Source organism: Vipera ursinii (genome assembly GCF_947247035.1).
Source record: "Vipera ursinii genome assembly, chromosome: 1".
Taxonomy (NCBI): Eukaryota; Metazoa; Chordata; class Lepidosauria; order Squamata; family Viperidae; genus Vipera; species Vipera ursinii.
In genome coordinates, this window is record NC_139512.1 from 350,688,364 (window position 1) to 350,709,926 (window position 21,563).

A 21,563-nucleotide genomic window follows, 5' to 3' on the forward strand; every position below is an offset into this window, starting at 1 on the left:
TGTCTGTCTTATCATCTGTCTGTCTATCATCTACCTATCTACCTACAGTATTATCTATTATCTATCTGCAGTATCTATCTGTCTGTCTTATCTATCATCTGTCTATCTATCTGTCTATCTATTATTATCTATTGTCTGTCTGTCTGTCTGTCTGTCTGTCTGTCTGTCTGTCTATCTATCTATCTATCTATCTATCTATCTATCTATCTATCTATCTATCTATCTATCTATCTATCTATCTATCCTGGGATCACGGGATCACCTTTTGCGACTTTCTGACAAGCAATGGGGAAGCCAGATTCACTTAACCAGATTACTAATTTATCAACTGCAGTGATTCAGTTAACAACTGTGGGAAGAAAGATTGTAAAATGGGGGCAAAACTCACTTAACAACTGCTTTGCTTAGCAGCAAATTTGGGGCTCAGTTGTGGCCGTAAGCCAAGGACTACCTGTATACACCTCAGAAATGCAGCTTTGAAAATAGAGATCCTTTATTTTTATCTTTGTACAGAATATGGCAGTTTTATTTTTGTGAGTTTTGAGGTTCTCCCCAAAGGGTGGAAAATGATGAGTTGCTGGAAGGGTTGACGGTAGCAGAGGCTAACCTGGCTGTGGTCGCTCATGTGGTCAAAACACTGGGCAAACCATCTGCAAGGCCATGTTCGAGTCCCGAGTGTTGCTGTGTGATGGGATGAGCTCCTACCACTCGCTCCAGCTCCTACCACCTAGCAATTTGAAAGCATGCAAACGCGAGTAGATAAATAGCTACCGCTGTGGTGGGCACATTAATAGGGACATGAAAGGAGCCCCCCCCAACCAAGTGTCCCTTGGGCAATGGTGATCTCACCGTCTGAGTCTTTCAACCCCAGTGCTTCCGACTCGAAAAGAACTGCAACTTAGATTCACAAAACATGTTCATCCTATACCTGACTTAACAATCTCCATTGCTGTGTTCACCGAACAGGCCAAGCCCAGATAAATATTTCATAGGAGGGCTCAGCACAGAGGTCTGGGCAATGGGTGGTTGATAATAACACGGGCCACCATGTTATTTGGATCACACCATTCAGATCATTGTGATTGCTGATTCCCGCAACACTTTACGACAAGGTTGCATTCCTACAATGTGCTATATTCCTGCAACCCCATTTTGCCCTAATTTAGCACAGCGCTCCTTAACCAAACCTCTGTAGTGCACCCATGTTGCCAAATTAATTAGAAAATCTTACATAATCTGCTCCTGTTCCTGACCCAACCACAACTTTCCTGTGCCCACTGTTTAACCTTAACCTTAACAACCCTGGTTGCACCCAGCCTTCAGTGCAGGGTGTTTTAACATTTCTCAACCTTAGCAACTGTAAGATGAGTTGACAACATGGAGAATGACTGGGGACATCTGGGAGTTAAATGCCACTCATCATAAAGCTGCTAAGGTTGAAAAGCACTGATTTAGACTAAATTGAAGACCTTAACAAATCCACTTCTGACATAAATCAAGATCACGTGAACTGTTAATACCACTTTACTATGCCTTGGTAAGGCCACACTTGGAATTCTGCATCCAGTTTTGGTCATCACAATATAAAAAAGATGTTGAGATTCTAGAAAGAGTGCCGAGAAGGGCAACAAAGATGATTAGGGGACTGGAGCCTAAAATATATAAGGAACGGTTGCTAGAATTGGGTATGTCTAGTTTAATGAAGAGAAGGATGAGGGTGAGATGATAGCAATGTTCCAATATCTCAGGGGCTGCCCCAAAGAAGAGGGAGTCAAGCTATTCTCCAAAGCGCCTGAAGGCAGGACAAGAAGCAACAGATGGAAACTAATCAAAGAGAGAAGCAACCTAGAACTAAGGAGGAATTTCCTGACAGTGAGAACAATTAACCAGTGGAACAACCTGCCTCCAGAAGCTGTGAATGCTCCAACATTGGAAGTTTTTAAGAAGAGACTTGACAGCCATTTGTCTGAAATGGTATAGGGTTTCCTGCCTGAGCAGGGGGTTGGACTAGATGACCTCCAAGGTCCCTTCCAACTCTGTTATTCTATTCTATTCTATAAACAAAATATGATTGCTGCAAACTCATGTATCTAATTTGATTATAAATCTTAATCGATGTAGCGCCTAACATCTGGCTTCAAAAACTATGCAGGGTGAGAACTGGCTAGCACGGATAGGAGACCAATACAAAAATCTGAAGAGGCAAAGTCAAAACACGTCACAACAGAAGACATTGGAAAACTACTTCCATATTGTTGCCAGGAAGAGTCCTTGAATGTGCCATGAAATCTCCAGGAATTGAGTATGACTCAAGGGAGACTTGATAACATTTCATGCGCTGTAGTCATTATTTCAGACCTGTTTTTTTCCCTGGACGGAAGACTGTAAATTACACAGAAAATTTAGGATTATTATCCTGGAAAAAGGCAGTGGCAAACCATTTGTGCTGTGTCGTTCTTACAAGCAGATGGTGCGGTGGTGAGTATGCTGGACTGGCTCTTGGAGTCAAGGTAATCCTTGACTTATGACCCCGACTGACCCCACAATTTCCACTGCTCAGCAAGCCAGTTGCAAAGTGAGTTTTGCCCCATTTCATGACCTTTGTTGAATTGAATTGAATTGAATTGATTACATTTATATGCCACCCTTCTCCCTAAGGACTCAGGGCAGCTCACAACAATAAAAAGTTAAAAAAAAACATTGTTGCCAATGAGTGGTGGTGAAATGAGTCGTTGCTGTTGTTAAATGAATCATGTGGTCTTTAAATGAATCTGGCTTCCCCCATTGACTTTGCTTTTTGGAAGCCAGCTGGGAAGATTACAAGTGGCAATCACATGGTCATAAATACATGCCAGTTGCCCAGGGCCCGAATTTTGATCACATCACCATGGGGGGATAATGCAATAGTTGTAAGCGTGAAAACCGGTCATAAATTGCTTTTTTCAAGGCTGAGTCAACCTTGAGCCGATGAAAATCATGCTGGACTGGGAATGGAGAATCAGATTTTGTTTCCCCATTGGCTCCATAAGCTTCCTCAGAGCTTTTGGAGCAATCCTGTTCTCTTAGCCCAGCCTAGTTTGCTCCGGTGGCAAAGACACTCACACATCTAATGCCTTGAGCTCCTGGCAGAGAAATGCAACAGCAACCTAACCATTAAACTAACACTGGTTTATTTGATCCACTACTGTCTCCTCCAGCAAAGGATAAATTATTATTATTTTTTTAAAAAAGGTGACTGATATTTATGAAAAGTAGATTTTAGCACATCTGCTTCTCCTTTTTCTTAACATCCCTCTTGAATTCCTGTGTCTCCATTTTCTTGTGCTATGTTCTATACCTCCCTTGCAGCTATTCTCTATGTCTACTCACAGGAATACAGGAAAAACAAGCTATGGATAGAACCTAATCGAGGAGAGAAGAAATTTCCTGACAGTCGGAACAATTAATCAGTGGTACAACCTGCCTGCAGGAGTTGAGAATGTTCCAATGCTGGAAGTTTTTAAAGAAGAGACTGGACAACCATTTGTCTGAAACGGTATAGGGTTTCCTGCCTGAGCAGGGGGTTGGACTAGATGACCCCCGAGGTCCCTTCCAACTCTGTTATATTCTATTCTAAAACAACAAAGAAATCCTTCCCAGATTCCAAGTGTCCTCCCCCACGTGGCATTCCCCAACGTGGTGTCATCCAAGTGTGAGGACTTCAGCTCTGACCATTGGACAGGTAGTCCTCGACTTATGACCCCAACTGAGCCCAAAATTTCCATTGCTAAGCAAGACATTGTTCAGTGAGTTTTGCCCCATTTTATGACCTTCCGTGCCACCGCTGTGAAGTGAATCACTGCAGTTGTTAAGTTGGTAACCTGGTTGTTAAGTGAATCAATGGCTTCCCCACTGACTTAGCTTGTCGGAAAGTCGCAAAAGGGGATCACATGAACCCGGGACACTGCGACCGTCATAAATACGAGTCAGTGGCCAAGCTGCTGAATTTTGATCAGGTGGCCGTGGAGATGCTGCAACTGTCATAAGGGTGAAAAAATGTCAATTTTTTCCAGTGCCGTTGTAACCTGGAACGGTCACTCAACGAATGATTGTAAGTCGAGGACGTCCTGTATCTTTGAAATGGGTGGGAGAATGGTGAGGGCTGACTTTTTCTGTCTGGATGGCACCATGTTGGGGAAGGGGGGGGGGAAACCTTTCTCCCCCTTATCCACTCTTGACCTGTGTAAACACCCCTCTGCTATGAATTGGTCCTTGCTTTAAAGCACCAATATTTGCTGACCCCAGGAAGACTCTTTTCTAACCCCCTTCCCCGACTTAAGTCGGGAGACAGAAAGCCAATCTTGCAGTTGATCTTGATTAAAAAGGCCTTGTTTTTTTTCCCCCCTGTGACCGCTTTGATTTGATAATTTGGTGGAGGAACAACATGATTTGGAGATTCCATTGTATGGTTATCTCTTAATTTTTCTCTCCCCCTCCCTTCCTCTCTCTCAACTCTCAACTCTAGCTACTTTGCTGATTTCTCATATCTCTTCCAAACTTGGAGAAAAATATTCGATGCAGTCTCTTTTTATTTATATTTTTATTTATTTAATTTTTTTTAAAAAAAATAAAGCCAAGAGGCCTATTCTTGCAAATTTTTCTAAAGCTCTTTCCATTTATTTATTCTTCTGCTATTCTGGTATTCAAAGATACACTGCAATGACATGGGAAGGGTCATATTTACTCAGCCTGGCAGGTATGTTGATTTGTTGTTTGAAATGCAGCTGGACTTTGTCCATTGGTTCTACAGGTAGTCCTCGATTTACAACAGTTCATTTAGTGACCATTCAAAGTTACAACGACACTGGAAAAAGTGACTCATGACCATTTTTCACACAATTGTTGCAGCATCCCCGCGGTCACGTGATCAAAATTCGGAGGATTGGCAACTGACTCGTACATATGACGGTTGCAATGTCCTGAAGTCACGCAATTTGATTCCCTTTGGCGCCCTCCTGACAAACAAAATCAATAGGGAAGCCAGATTCACTTAACAACAGTATTACTAACCTTAACCACTGCAATGATTCACTTAACAACTATGGCAAGAAAGGTCGTACAATGGGGCAAAAGTCATTTAACAAATGTCTTGCTTAGTAACAGAAATTTGGAGCTCAGTTATGGTCGTAAGTCGAGGACCGCCTATATTTTGCTTGGTGGCTGATAGCTATTTCATAAGCTTTTACTGAGTTCCTGTAAGCTGTTGAACCAATGCAGTTAAAGATATAGGGGCTGTGTTTGCACAGCGTGTAAAAGTTGGTTGTTGTTAACTTTCATTTGTGGTTTTTCTGGGTGGCTCTTTTTTAAGAAATAGACTTTTGGTTATTTTCTATGGAATCTATGGATAATATATCTCAATATTTCTCAAGTTTGGCCACTTTGGCATGCTGGCTGGAGAATTCTGGGACTCGACATCCACATGTCTTGCAGGGGAGGCAACCTTGGCTCTTTTATGACTCATGGACTTCAACTCCCAGAATTCCTGAGCCAGCTACCCCTCGTCCTTCTCTTCATTAAACTAAACATACCCAATTCCAGCAACTGTTCCTTATAAGGTTTAGCCTCCAGTCCCCTAATCATCTTTGTTGCTCTTCTCTGTACTCTTTCTGGAGTCTCAACATCTTTTTTACATCGTGGTGACTAAAACTGGATGCAGTATTCCAAGTGTGGCCTTACCAAGGCATTGTAAAGTGGTATTAGCACTTCACGTGATCTTGATTCTGTCCCTCTGTTAATGCAGCCCAGGACTGGGTTGGCTTTTTTGGCAGCTGCAGCACACTGCTGGCTCATATTTAAGTGATTGTCCACTAGGACTCCGAGACCCCTCTCACAGTTACTACTATTGAGCAAGGTACCTCCTATACCAGGGGTAGGCAACCTTGGCTCTTTTATGACTCGTGGACTTCAACTCCCAGAATTCCTGAGCCAGCCATGCTGAGGGGAAAGGGAAGGGTTTCTAAGCTGAGCCATGCTGGCTCAGGAATTCTGGGAGTTGAAGTCCACAAGTCATAAAAGAGCCAAGGTTGCCTACCCCTGTAAAAGTGTCCAAACTTGAGAAGAAATGAAGTAGTTCCTCACTTAATCCAACCTTTACTACTTTCCTCTGTGGATGCCTCAGATAAATTGTTCCTAAAAATGGAGAGTCTGTTTGTGCATCATTGCTCTATCATCTCTAGATCCCAAAGTTACAGGAATCCAACAAACCCAGACAATGCTTGGGCATTGCATATTATCAAATAATAGCAATAACCCCGCGTTAGATTATAAACTGCATCCGGCGATTTAGACATAAGCAAGCAACCAACCAAACAGGGTCTTGCACCCTTAGGATCTTGTAATCTCAGTGTTGATGATGGAGATCAAATCCCCAGATGAAGCCACAAAGAAAGGGAGATCTGAGGATCCACTGATAAACAAAGGAAGGGGGGAAAGCTGGTGCTCTGGTTACTTGGAATGTGTGTTTTGCGCTTCAGAAGCTGATCAAGGTACATTTCTCACCCTGATTATTCTCTATTCTGCAAGCTTTCACATTCCACAGAAGTCTTTGTCGAGGAGAAACAATGGGATGTCCTTATGGCACTTGAATGGATAACAGATTGATTATGCCTGCTGGTTGGACTAAAGTTAGTTAGAGTTGGTTGACAGATAGGTGGATATACAAATGCATTCCATAAAGCAATAAGGTAATAAAGTTCTTTTCTTCAGGAACAGGAAATGTTCTAGCTTGTTCACTAGATTCCATGTTGTAGCATTTCAGCCGGACGTCCGTGGAGATTCTCAGCCATCCTGGTCATGGTTGTCCCAAAGGTGCTTTTTCAAGAGGCAATTGGAGCTGAAGAAGCTTCTTGGATGAGAAGCAAAAAGCCTTCAAAGAAAAACCAGAAAGTCCAGTTGCCTCTTGGAAAAGCACCTGTGGGAGAATTTCAGCTGACTACATCTCTATGAATCTAGAGTACGTATCTAAATATGTGAATATAAAAATATAGTGTCTTCAAATTGATTGATACCTGCCATCAAGTCATTTTCAAAGAAGAGGGCGTTCACCAGCTGCCTGCAATTAGTGCAGGTTCGCATCCCACCAGGCTCAAGGTTGACTCAGCCTTCCATCCTTCTGAGGTAGGTAAAATGAGGACCCAGATTGTTGGGGGCAATAAGCTGACTTTGTAATAATGCCGCTGGGGGGGGGGGCGAAAGCCCTAATAAGCAGGCATATACATAGAATGAAGGCTACTGCTAAGCACATTTGATTTGTGCTTAGATTGTAAGCCGCCCTGAGTCTTCGGAGAAGGGCAGGATATAAATGGCATAAACATAAAAATAAAAATAAAACCTATTCTCCAAAGCACCTGAAGGTAGGACAAGAACCAGTGGATGGAAACTAATGAAAGGAGAGAAGCAACCTAGAACTAAGGAGAAATTTCTTGACAGGTAGAACAATTAATCCAGAAGCTGTGAATGCTCCAACACTGGAGGTTTTTAAGACGAGATTGGACAGCCATTTGTTTGAAATGGTACTATAGGGTTTCCTGGCTGAGCAGGAGGTTGGACGAAGACCTCCAAGGTCCCTTTCAACTCTGTCATTCAACTTCTAGCCACCACATATATATTCTACTGATTTATTTCTATCCCTCCTTTATTATGTTTATATATAACTCAAGGTGGCAAGCAATACTCCTTCCCCCTCCTATTTTTTTTTCCACATCCTGGGTTGAGGGTGACTGGCCCAAGGTCACTCAGCTGGCTTTCATGACTTTTATGGGATTAGAACTCGCAGTCTCCTGGTGATTGGCCCAAAGTCACACCACTGGCTTTCATGCCTAAAGTGGAACTAGAATTCCAGTCTCCTGGCTCCTAGCCTTCTTCACCTACATTGCTCTTAAATTTGATAAACCTATGCACGTGACAGGGTGAAAGAATTTAGAGCCGTGTCTGAGTCACCGTGGCTTGTTGTGACTTCCCTTCGGTTGGAATATCTCGCTAGACAAGAATAGGCATCCGAAGGCTCCAGGGAGATTAAGCATTTTCAGCTAGACTGGGAAGTTTAAAGCCCATCATGGCATGGGCAATGGCCAAAACACATTTATTCCTTCTCCCCCCCCCCCAAAGCAACGCAGAGATCTCTTGTGAAATCACCCGAAATCAAGACTTGGGTAAAAGAGACGTTCCCTTTTGCAATAGCGGTGAATAGGGGATCCTCTAAACTCCGCTGAAGGGTGTTACCTAGCCTGGTAACGAAACATTCGGAAACCAACCCATGAGCTCGGAGAACGAACCTTCACCCTCATATTCCTATTTATTTATTTCCCGCAGCTGTTCTTCATATGGTTTATCCTCCAGTCCATCCTTGTTGCTCTTCTTTCTCTGTACTCTTCCTAGAATCTCAGCAACTTTCTAACATTATGGTGACCAGAAACTGCAGCATTGTTTTCAAAGAATCATTTTTGAACTTGCTTTTCGTGTCATTCTGCCTTGAAACAATGACGGATCACTCTGTGGAGTTAAAACTTGCTTTCTGGGAGAAAACAGACTTATAGTTTCAAGATTCATGACCAGTTCGTGCTGTTAGATGGTTTCCTTTCTTCCCACCGGTTCCTACCCTGGTCCCTGCCTTCAGATAAACCTGAAATTAAGACTGAAAAGCATTTAAACAATCCCTTTCAGATTCTTTGCTCTGCTGAATGGCCTTGAAATAGCTATGCCCACCTAATGTTTCCCCCTTTTAGGCTAGGTAAGTAAACATACCTGAAGCCAACAGAAATTCATTGGTGGCTTTGCAAATTTGCAGGGGTCTCTGGCAAAGAAAGAAAGAAAGAAAGAAAGAAAGAAAGAAAGAAAGAAAGAAAGAAAGAAAGAAAGAAAGAAAGAAAGAGAAGGTAGGAAAAAGAGAAAGAAAGAAAGAAAGAAAGAAAGAAAGAAAGAAAGAAAGAAAGAAAGAAAGAAAGAAAAAGAAAGAAAGAAAGAAAGAAAGAAAGAAAGAAAGAAAGAAAGAAAGAAAGAAAGAAAGAAAGAGATGAGGAAGGTAGGAAAAAGAAAGAAAGAAAGAAAGAAAGAAAGAAAGAAAGAAAGAAAGAAAGAAAGAAAGAAAGAAAGAAAGAAAGAAAGAAAAGAAAATCCTTTTTCAATTCTAGAATTGGCAAATTGAATCTCCTTTCCAAAAATAAGTGCTTTCTAATCAAAGGCTAAATGTGTGGCCTTTCTTTTTTTTAAATGTCTCTGGGAACTACGGGTATTGGTGAGAGGAGAAAACAGACTTTTTTGCACTCACAGGCCAAAGAGCCGTGGTGGCGCAGTGGCCAGAGTGCAGTAGTGCAGGCTAATTCTGCTGACAGTTGGCAGTTCGACAGTTCGATTCTCACTGGCTCAAGGTTGACTCAGCTTTCCATCCTTCCGAGGCCGGTGAATCTGCATTTCCCATTGACTTTGTGAGTCAGAAGGCCGTAAAAAGGTGATCACCTGATTCCGGGACACTGCAACTCTCATAAATATGAGTCAGTTGCCCCGCATCTGAATTTTGATCGTATGACCCTGGGGATGCTGTAAGGGTTGTAAGTTGAAAAATTGTCATAAGTCATTTTTTCCCAATGATGTTGTAACTTCAAACTGTTGTAAGTCAAGGACTACCTGTAACCCCAGAACTCTGCAACCTTCGTAAATACCTGCCAGTTGCCAAGTGTCTAAATTTTGATCACATGACCATGGGAATGCTGCGATGGTCATAAGTGTACGGACCAGTCGTAGGTCACTTCTTTCAGCGCTGTTGCAGCTTTGGACGGTCACTAAATGAATAGTTGTAATTCGAGGACTACTTATACTTCTAAAGTACAGATTTGCCCTTTTAGAGGGAATGACGTCCCATCTCATGTGGACTGAATCTCTACCCCAAGTACATCTTCTTACTCATCAACAGGGCCTCTGTTTTATCTGGATTAAATTAATTTTCAGCCGCTTCTTCCTTATCCACCTGGTGGAGAATATATAGTTAGTCTTCGACCTACGACTGTTTAGTGACCATTTGAAGTTACCATGGCACTAAAAAAATTTGATTTATGACCAATTTTCCTACTTAAGACTCTTGCAGTGTCCCCAGGGTCACGTGATCAAAATTCAGACACTTGGCAACTGACTCGTATTTATGACGGTCGCAGTGTCCTGGGGTCACGTGATCACCTTCGGCGACCTTCTGACAAGCAAAGTCAACGGGGAAGCCAGATTTACTTAACAACCGTGTTAGTAATTCAGCATCTGCCATGATTCGCTTAACAACTTTGGCAAGGAAGATCATAAAATGGGGCAAAAATTCACTTAACAAATGACTCACTTAGCAACAGAAATTTTGGGCTCAATTGTGGTCATATGTTGAGGACCATCTGTAGTATCTTGAACATTGCCTCTTGGGATCTCAGTAAGAGCTGGGTGCCTACTAATGTCTTATTGCTCAAATTCTAATTCTTTCAAAAGAAATTGATCCAAGGTGTTTCAGAAGCCTAAGTTCTCCTGGCTGTGAGTTCACGCAACTTGCTTATCGTTAAACCGAAGTTTACAAAACACAGCAACAAACTGTATTATAGGTCAGCGTCAGGGTGGGATGCCCAGAACAGGTGAAGGCAATGGCTAAACTACAAACAACTCAGCCTTACTTTAACCTAGCTTGACAGGTTGTGTGAACCCAACCACTGAGGTGAAAAACATTTATTCCCTCAATGAGTGCACCTGATTGCAATAAAAATGTGCAAACGTTCAGCCATACGTTCAGCCAACGTTCAGTACCATAACCATGCAGAAGCAAACAAAAAAAAAAAAACCCAAACAAATCCATGCTTTTTATGTATAGAAAATACACAGCCTTGGTGGAGCAGTGGGCTAATGCCTCCTTAAGTAACACCAGCTGCCTGCAATTAGTGCAGGTTCGAGTCCCACCAGGCTCAAGGTTGACTCAGCCTTCCATCCTTCCGAGGTAGGTAAAATGAGGACCCAGATTGTTGGGGGCAATTAAGCTGACTTTGTAATAATGCCGCTTGGGGTGTGTGTGAAAGCCCTAATAAGCAGGCATATACATAGAATGAAGGCTACTGCTGAGCTTGTAAGCCGCCCTGAGTCATCGGAGAAGGGCGGGATATAAATGGAATTAAAATAAAAAAATAAAAATAAAAATTAATGCTGAAAGAGATAGTCAGTCGCTGTCTTTCATTTTAAAAAAAAGTCTTATATTTAAGTACTAAACGGTTTTCTTTGGATGTCTCAATTAATCTCTGATGCTTTGTTAACAGATCCAGACTGTAAAAATTTGCAAGTTTTTGATTTGAATTCTACTCTTGGTGAATTCATGGAGTCACCCATTAGATTTCTTGACAACAATAAAAAAATAGATTGCCTATTGGTATGTATGTATGTATTTTATTTTATTTTATTTATTTATTATTTTCTGTCTTTATTATTTTTACAAATAACCCAAAGCGGCAAACATATCCAACACTACTTCCTCCTCCTATTTTTCTTCCCAATAACAACAACAACCCTGTGAGTGGGTAGGGGTGAAAGAGAGTGTGTGCGTGACTGGCCCAAATTCACCCAAACTGGCTTTCATAGTTAAGACAGGACTTGAACTCATGACCTCCTGCTTTTTAGCCTGGTACTTTAACTACTAGACCAGAGGTCTTCCAACTTGGCCCTTTTATGATTTGTGGACTTCAACTCCCAGAATTCCTCAGCCAGGCATGCTGGCTGAGGAATTCTGGGAGTTGAAGTCCACAAGTCATAAAAGGGCCAAGTTGGAAGACCCCTATACTAGAACAAACCGGATCTTTGTCATCTTCTAGGATGTGTCTGTTATATATCATATAAATAATATAATAGGTTACATACTGTTTGTTGCATATTATACCTATGACATATCCTGGATATTATACTCAGCAATTGCTGCTCAAGGTGTAACATTTGATTTCCTAGTCCTGCAGCCCAATTTGCTTTCAAGGAAGTAGCTTTTGGAGTGGCTTCTGAGTTGAATGTGAAGTCTGTACACAACCTTTAAAAGCAGCTTGGCAGCCGTTCACATGTTGTGGTGAACCTGTTAGGCACGCCCATTGCCTCTTCACCCCGGGAAATGACCCTGCCATCCGTGGCCACATGGAAGGCTGAGCTTTTGATTTATCCTTGTTTTCTAGATAAGCAGCTGAAGTGAACAAAAATAATTGTCAATGACCATAACAACAACAACTTAATAATAACCACATTTTTTAATGTCACACATTCAGAGCAAAGAAATCTAAAATTAAAAGGCATGGTCCAATCAAAGCTCAACTATTTTAATATTTCCAATGTTTTAATGTGCATATACACATACACACACCTTGAATTGCAGTGGAATCTACTGAAACCTACTTTGGCGCAGTGACTTTTGCCAATTTCAATAAGAGAAAAATTGAGTGTACTGAATTCATAAATAAATTCATAAATTCATAAATGGGACGAATTCTCATGTGAACTGACAGAGGATTTTTAACCATGCTTCATTTCTTTCATGTTTACTTCAAAGGGACTTCAGGAACTATACATATCTGATTTTTAATTCCCCCCCTCCCATTTAAATAGTAAAAACTTTTAACAATTTAAACAGACTGTGACCCCAAATATTTGGGCAAAAGGAAACAAAAAATCCAGAAGATCAGCATTAAAATCTGCCCACGTGAGTGGTATTTTTTTTCCTCCAAAATCAAAAATATTTTTTTGCTCCCCGAATAAAAAGTGTTACTTAAAGAAAAAAAAAAACGGGAACATCCCACATATTCCACTCCCTGACCTCTGAATAATTTTAATTTTAGAGTAGTACTCCAAATCCATTTTCTAGTTTTTTAGAACAAAAGAGGAGAGAGAGAGAGAGAGAGAGAGAGAGAGAGAGAGAGAGAGAGAGAGAGAGAGAGAGAGAGAGAGAGAGAGAGAGAGATCAGATTGGATTAGGGGGAAAGGGCTGACAGATCCAATGATCCGGTAAATAAAAAACTGGGATCCTTTTTTCAGCCATGCTTCCTATCCGAGTTCAAAGTTTCCGTCTGTAGAAAAGTATTACCAGATCAGTATATTCGATTCCGATCTTATCGAATTAAGTCTAGTCCTCGATTCAGCGCCCCCCCTCGTCTCCCCACGAAACCAGGAAACTGAAAGAGAGCAAGTTAAATAAATCAATCGAAAAAAAGACCCATCTCCCGTTTTATCCAGGGGAAAGGAAAAAAATGGGAAGAGGGAAAGAAATGGAAGGGAGGGGAGGGGAGCGAAACGCCAGGCATAAACACAGAAAGTGAAAATAACCAATTCTCGCCGCCGAACCGTTTCCGAACTCTCTCGGCGTGTGTTGCAAATGAATAAATAAAGCCCGGATAACCATAATCGAAATGGGACTTTTTCTTGCAGAGTTAGAATTAGTTTTCTATGGAGTGGGGAAGAAGAAGAAGAAGAAGAAGAAGAAGAAGAAGAAGAAGAAGAAGAAGAAGAAGAAGAAGAAGAAGAAGAAGAAGAAGAAGAAGAAGAAGAAGAAGAAGAAGAAGAAGAAGAAGAAGAAGAAGAAGAAGAAGAAGAAGAAGAAGAAGAAGAAGAAGAAGAAGAAGAAGAAGAAGAAGAAGAAGAAGAAGAAGAAGAAGAAGAAGAAGAAGAAGAAGAAGAGCAGCCGAATTCTTTGCGTCTGGAGAAAGGAAGGCAATTGAGCCGGGGGCTGGACTAGATGACCTCTCAGGTCCCTTCCGGCTCTATTCGATTCTGTTCTAATGCGAAAACCGGCTGAAGTTCTTCACGTTGGTTTCTACTTCTGACCAGGGATATACAAAGTTCGTCGGATAGGCGAGACGCCCAGCCCTGGCGGGAACAGCCCCCCCCCACTCCACTCCACAACCGGCTGCCTAAACAGGTTCAAAGTGCAGTGAAGAAGGAAGGAAGGAAGGAAGGAAGGGGGGGGGGAAACCCGGCGATCTCTAGAGACAAATCGCCCCCCCAGACACACACACACACACACACACAGGCTCCTGACCTAAAGGCTGAACGCGGAGTCCTCGTCCCGCCAGCCAGGCGAAGAGAGCCCAAGCTCGGGAGTCTGGACGCCCCCTCCGCGCCCGTCGGTGCCCCCCCTCCCTCCCTCCCAGCTCAGCATTTGCATCCCGCGCGGAGGCCCCCGCCTGCCCACCTCATTTGCATATCTTATATGGCCTAATGGAGAGCATCAAGAGGGAGTAAAAGGCCGGCCGAGGCATTTGCACCGCACAGCCCGCCGCAGAAACAGGTGTCAGCCGAGAGAGCTCTGGGGCTTCCCGTTGCAAGCCCAACGCGGGGGGTTTGGGGAGGGAGGTTTGGTGTTTTTTGGGGGGGGCTTTCCTTCCCCCTCTCCCTATCCTCCCCCTCCCCTTTTTCTTTTTTTCTGCCTCTCTCTCTCTCTCTCTCTCTCTCTCTCTCTCTCTCTCTCTCTCCTTCCCTCTCTCCTTCCCTTTCCTTTCCTTTCCTTCCTTCCCTCCCTCCCTCCGGGCTTAAAATGGTGTCCAAACTCAGCGCTTTGCAACACGAGCTGCTCAACGCTCTGCTCACCTCGGGCGTCGCCAAAGAGGTCCTGATCCAAGCTCTGGAGGAACTGATGCCTTCCGCCGGCAGCCCCAACGCTCCGCCAGCTCCGGGTGGAGGCTACGGGGTGAAACTGGAAAACTTGCAGCTGTCGCCCGGGGGAGGCGGCGGCGGCAGCGGGACGGAGGCGGACAGCAAGCCCATCTTCCACACCCTGACCAACGGGCACAGCAAAGGCCGGCTCTCCGGGGACGAGGGCTCGGACGACGGAGATGACTTTGACACCCCGCAGATCCTCCGGGAGTTGCAGGCGCTCAACACCGAGGAGGCGGTGGAGCAGAGGGCCGAAGTGGAGAGGATGATCAGGTAAAGTTGAGGAGGGGGCTGCGGAGGGGAAGACCAAAAAAAAAAAAAGGTCCCGTAGAGGCAGCGGGGGCCCCCTCCAGCGCGTCCGGGGTGTCGTGGGAAAGTGATGGGAGGTGGTTCGAAAGGGGGATGGAACGTTCGGAGTGGAACGTTCGGAAGAGAACGTTGGGATAAAAGGAATGGAACGTTCCGGTTACACTGGATAGAGAATGTTCCGGTGACTGAATTTATTTATTTATTTATTTTATTATGCACGACCTGGTTTGCAAAGATGCGTTTTTCGCAGCCCTCCCCGCCTCGGGCTGGGCCACCCTTCGCCGAATAATACCGCGGGTGGGTTTAAAACACATACACACACACGCACACGCAACGAACCGCCGCTCAGGTTTGTCTCCAAACGTTTTCTCCCCCTGCGCTCTGCGCCTTCCCATTACAAGAATGAATGGCTCTGTGTTGGCGTGCGTGTGTAATACAAAAGTACACAAGTCGTTTACACAACTTTGTCCGCTGTCCCCTTGTCGTTGTGCTGCGGGGGGTGGTGGGATAGGATGACGGAGCCACGTGAGAGTTTCAATCGATTTTTATCTCTCTCTCTCTCTCTCGCACACCCACAATCAAGGACAAGTTTTTTTTTCTTTAAAAAAAAAAAGGACATAGCGCGGAGATAAATTTCTTTTTAACTGATTAAAATAATCCCAGCAAAACGAAATCAGGTTTTTTTTTTGGTCTCTCGGGAGCAGCGCAATCCTTTTAAGGACTTTAAGGATTGCAACTGTCCCCTGACAGAGAACGTGGCGCTTTTCATGTTTCCTAACGCTAATCACCAGTGCGAGGTTAAATAACAAAATTAAGAATGCAGCAGCGCTGGAAATGGGTCATAGTATAGTGGTTGGTTTTGTTTGGTCTTTTGCTTTGTTTTTATTTTCATTTTACTAAACGGGAACGAAAGAGGTTTTGTAAGGAAAAGGTGAAGAACTTGGGGGCAAAATACAGTTTCGTAGAATGAACGCTGAAATTTTAGAGTCACTAAAAGTGTGATCCCTAAGAGTGGTGCTTTTTTAAAAAAAAACTCTGCGGAGTTTTTACGTTTCTTTATTTTTTTACCTAAACTTAGAATTTTTATACTGTTACCTTGAGACAAAAATTCCATTAGAAACTGCCTATATAAATTCCCTAAGGTAAAGATCAAGTAAGTGGAGGGACAGCCTTGGAAACAAGATTTGAAATATAGGCGGGAAACATCCCTTTCCTATGTCTATGTAGAAATGCATGAAAGTACCATTACTACAATATTTTAGAGCAATAAATAAGATCGGTGGAGAAGCGTGTATATTAAATATTCCATGCCACAAAATGACTTCGAATATGAGTCGAACTGAATTTTGCCGCTTTGGGGTTGTATTAACTTATCCCCCGCCGAGCCAGATCAATCTCGGGACTGGTGGAAAGCAATCACGCCTTATTCTACCCTTCAGACCTAACACGTGCGAACACAGGGTTGATTGCGCTGAGGCTTTGACACGGATTAATTTATAACCGTCGTACAATTCAGACGTTCCTAAAGCTATGTTAACAGGCCACATATTCCAGGGTGTCCGAGGAGGTTTAATTTTGTACTATCCTCAGTGTGTGTGTGTGATGGTTCCACACACTCTAGGAAGTAATAGCTAGGAGGTGGGTATCAGATGGAAGCTCAAGCAGTGTTGTCTTTTTCCTTCAAATAACTTAAAGCTTAAAGTATAAAACTAAGGGAGAGTTAATTTGCAAGGTGTCCTTGTTGCCCTCTGGGCTAGGTTGTTTTCTTGCAGACGTTTCATTACCCGGAATAGGCAACATCATCAGTGCTAAAATATCATGAGAGCAAACCCCGCTCCCTTGCAACACTGATGATGTTACCTAGTTGGGTAATGAAACGTCTGCAAGAAAACAACCAAGCTCAGGGAGCACCAAGGACCCCTCCCCATTTCAACCCTGCGCTGCAAATATTCTCCTTTATTGAAATTAATTTGCATTCCCACACGATCCCGCTTAATGGAACCGTGGGCTTCCCTGGTGTTAAGTAAATGAATAAAATTACAATGATTAATTGCAGTGATGGGGAGGAAAGGGGGGGGTGATTTCCAAGGAACATTTTGAGGGCAGGGCCATTCATCTATGTAGTTCTTTCTCTCTCTCTCCCCCCCCCCCAAATATCACCTCCAGCCAAGATGCCAAGAATCATTGTGTCCAGAGTAGTAATAATAGCAGCAGCAGTAGTAATAGTTATGTCCGTTAACCTATCAATTTCTAGAGATAGGCTTTGTGGAGAGAAAGGTGTGAATTTGATGAAAAGGAATCTAGCAATAATTAACTCCGGGTAAACCTTTTCCACTTCCTAAGATTATTTCCCTCCGCCTTCTAATATCTTTTGTCCAGTGAAAAACTTTCATCAGCTGTTCATTTGCCAATGCGAAAACACCCTCTAATTTTGTATGTGTGTTCGGTAAGGTGCTAAACGTGTGTGTGTGCCCCCGCCTATGTTTGTTGGGTGTGTAAAAATGCCGGAGCACACGCACATATACATACGTGTCTTCCAACTTAAAGAGTCGCGCGGCTTTTTGACAAGTTGGTTACTAATTATCCCTCGTGGTTTTACGGCGCTTTTTTTTTCCTCCCGTCCTTCCCTCTTTTTTTTTAGCAAAATATCAACTAAATAAACTGCTATTTATTAACCTGCCGCTCCGTTTTTTTAAAGACCGGCTGCTTGGGGATTTGTTCCCGTTTCTTCGCAAATCAGTTTATAAAAGGAAGCCGCCGGTCGAAAAATGGCGCTTGGGGGGGGGGCTTTTTTTGGTTTTTGCGAAAACGAAAGGTCACTTTTTGTGTCTCTCTAGAATAGACGTTTCCTGGTGGATCCTATTTACTGAAGCGCCGATTAAAATAACTTGTTTTTGAGGGGGGGTGGTGGTTAGGAAGATAAGAGAGAAGCAGAACGAATCTCTCTTCCGAACTCTTCCCATTGAGGAGCTGAAATTGAAAGCTGAGAGGGGTTTTTAGGATTCAGCCCATTTAGGAGAAACTAAATACTTTGGTATAAAGGAAAAAAAAAGGTTTAGCTTCTCCAGAAACGAGCTTCGGGACTCAGGCGGATCTTAAACTTTAAGAGAGTCTGGGAGAAATATCTGATTATTTTCTGACTTCGTTTACTAAAACCGGCTTGCAATCGGGGAGAGGGTACTGGGTTTTTTTTCCCCAAGGGAGGGGGGATTGTTTAAGGATCGAAACTGGCTTTTATTTAGTTATATATCGTTTCTTATTTCTTATCAACCGCCCATCTCTTTCGTTCTTGGGCCTCTCTCTCTTTTTTTTTTTTTTTTGCTACCGAGTTGCTTTGGGGACCGTGCGCGGCTCCCAAGTTTTGGCCCCTTGATTTGGGGAACGAGGTGCGCTTCAGCGCAAACCCGGGCAGGATCGGGAGTCTGGAGGAAAAAAAAGGTGGGGGGGACAGAACGGGTCTACTCGGGAGTATTTCCTCGTTGCGGCGCCTGGGGAGGGAGGTCTGCCACCGCGATCCTGTGGCAGGCCTTGAACAAGGCTAGCTCCGAGGGCTTGCGATTTAGGGATCCCCCCCCTTCCCCCCCCCAGTCCAGAGCCGGGAACCAACAGAAGGAGGGTGCCAGTCTCTCCGTTGTTTCTGTTCAGCGCGGTGCGACCCCGGAGCCTTGCGGCCGTCGGAATTAAATCCCCAAGCTGGGCACAGGGTGGCCTTCTCAATGACTTCGTGTGTAGACTTTGCCCAACATCTGCCTGTCTCCCAGGTCCTTGGGAAGGAGTTGGTAGGTGGATAAAATGCCAGATCCATCTCTAGATAACCAGACTGCGCGACGAACCATAATAATCTCCTTCTTCTTCTTATTCCCTCTCCTTGGTGCTCTCTGAGCTTAGCCGTTTTCTTGCAGACGTTTCGTTATCCAAACTAGGTAACATCTAGTCCCGGTTTAAGTCATGAAACGTCTGCAAGAAAACAAGCTAAGGACCCCTCGTTTCAACTCTGAATATCCTCCTTTGTCAGTATTCCTTCTACATCTGTTCTGAAAGGCTGTAGAAATATTTAGATTTATTTTTTTTTGTTCAAAACCGGTTTCCTTCAACAGGTCTCTGTCTGTCTGTCTGTCTCAAATTGGTTTATTCAGTGGAGACAGCCTAATCGTTCAGATAAAACTCCCCCCCCCATACACACACACACCCCCGAAAGAAAAATTTCCCTGATTTTAACGCCTTTAAAGTCCCTCGTTCGGGGGAAGGGGGGAAGAGATGGAGGGATGGAGGAGAGAATTAAAAAAAAATAAGAAAAACAAGTAAACTCCTTTCTCAATCCGGTTCCCTCCGGATTAGTCCAAACACCTTAAACGGAGTGAAGGCACGGACTATAAATCGTCTGGAAGGGCCCCTTGAAATTTTCTAGGACTTGCTAAGTGGAAAAACTTCTGAAAAGACACTTCCCCCCCTACACACACACACACACACTCACACACACTCAGACTTACTTTTCATTTCCTCCGTTTACACCGTCCCCTTAAAGTTTCAAAAAATAATAAAATAAAATCAAGATACGAATACGAATTCAAGGCGACTCGGATCCGGTCACACCTTTCGGGATGGAGTCATTGGAGAAACTTCTGGGCTGGTTTGGGACTACAACATCCATCCGCCCCTACCGGCGCCATCCGTGACGAGGTGGGAAGGGCCCTCTAAAGTAATGCAAAGAGTCTGTGGAAACCTCGCGCGGGTCATTTTTCCCCCGCGGTGGGCTAATTCGATGAAGTTTGATTTCTGAATAGAGGTAGCGATGACCTGGTGCAAAAGGCTGGGTGGTTTTTCCGGGTTTTTTTTTTAAATTGTTTGTTTGTTTGCAGCCACTTTGATGAACTCTCTAACCTTATTTACCTGGCTGATTTCCCTTACCTTTCTTCCCAAGGGTTCTCTGGCAGCCTCTGTACCTTTCAGCACACTCTTAGGTAGGTCAACTCAAAAGTAAACCCCATTGAGATCAAAGGGACTAGAGCGTTTGTTTGTACAGGACGGTCTGCAACCCAGGAAAGTAGAATGGAAAAGCTTCAGAGAGGTGAATCTAGTTGAAAATTCGAGTTGGTGGTGGTCACAAAAAGGTTCAACCAGGTGCAATTTGCCCCAGTGTGCAGTTTGGTTACGTTTGGCGCTTTTTTTTTCTCCTTTTCCTTCTTCTTAGCTTGGTTTGTCTTTTTGTGGCTTAATGAGTTGTATAAACCCAGCTGGATTAGGTTGTGCTTCCTATAAATTGAAAATTGTCTCTCATGGGTTTAGAATAGAAGTATGTACCAACTGCGCTTGTTTGAATTAAATCTGTTCAACTGTTTTACTGGAATTAACCTGGATTTCATGTATTGGTCTGAATAATATCTTTGCTTTATAAATCCGTGCAAAGAAATTCCTTGACGAAAATCCAGTTGGCGCTGCCTTTTAAAGCCAAAAATACTTAAAGGGTTGGACCCTAAACCTATTTTTGAATCTTATCCCAGCCTACAATATGAGCAATGGATTAATGATCTATTTAGTTTCGTCTCTTCAATCTTGAAATTTCTCTGTTCCTCGAAATCCCTGATTCGTCTTATTTTGTTTTGATTCTTCCTATAATGAACTCGTAAGGTTTATAACTTCCTTCCCTTTTGCTATTTATATTCCCTAAAAAAAATACAGACAATAAATGTGCTGTTACAAACGGGAGATAAATAATATAATGGGTGGAAAGTTGAAGAATAGGGGGGGGGGAAATAAATAAAAATCATACTAAGGATCTGTTAAAGAGTAATTAAACAATATGTACTTCTGCAGAAGTATTTACTTCCTTGGACAACTTCAGGTATATTTTTATTGGAGCTTTCAGTATGTCTTTTTTTCCCCCCAACAAAGCTACTGACCAAAAAGAGCAAAATAAAAACATAATAAAATATGCATTTATATTAACCATTTTAATCCTGTGCCTCCATAATGTGAAAGGCTCCCCAAATGGTATGAAAGTATGCAAAGAGAAGATAAATTTAGGAGGGGGGTGGGGTGGGAAGGGTTTCAGACACTCACGAAATAACAGAATAATAGAGTTGGAAGGGACCTTGGAGGTCCTCTAGTCCAACCCCCTGTTCAAGCAGGAGACCCTATACCTTTTCAGACAAATGACTGTCCAGTCTCTTCTTAAAAGCCTTCAGTGATGGAGCACCCACAACTTCTGGAGGCAAACTCTTTCACTGATTAATTGTTCTGTCAGGAAATGTCTCCTTAGTTCTAGGTTGCTTCTCTCCTTGATTAGTTTCCATCTACTATTTCTTGTCTTGCCTTCTGGTGCTTTGGAAAATAGGTTGACCTCCCCGTTCTTTGTGGCAGCCCCTGAGATATTTGAAGACTGCTTTCATGTCACCCCTAGTCCTTCTCTTCATTAAACTAGACATACCCAATTCCTGCAACCATTCTTTGTGTGTTTTAGCCCCCAGTCCCCTGATCATCTTTGTTGCTCTTCTCTGCACTCTTTCCAGAGTCTCTACATCTTTTTTTATAATATGGTGACCAAAACTGGATGCAGTATTCTAAAGCGTGGCCTTAGTAAGGCTTTA

The 21,563-nt window shown here is 43.2% G+C and overlaps 1 protein-coding gene across 2 annotated transcripts in view; it reads left to right on the forward strand.

Annotated features, from left to right (window-relative positions):
- Positions 1-14,548: 14,548 nt before the first annotated feature.
- The window catches only part of HNF1B (HNF1 homeobox B), a gene marked incomplete at both ends in the record, with an annotated part of 97,326 nt that continues 90,311 nt past the window's right edge, over positions 14,549-21,563 (forward strand). For both annotated transcript variants that reach the window (XM_083379760.1, XM_083379761.1), the window contains one exon: positions 14,549-14,940. In XM_083379760.1, the coding sequence (XP_083235886.1) occupies positions 14,549-14,940 (392 nt within the window). The remainder of the gene's footprint in view (positions 14,941-21,563) is intronic.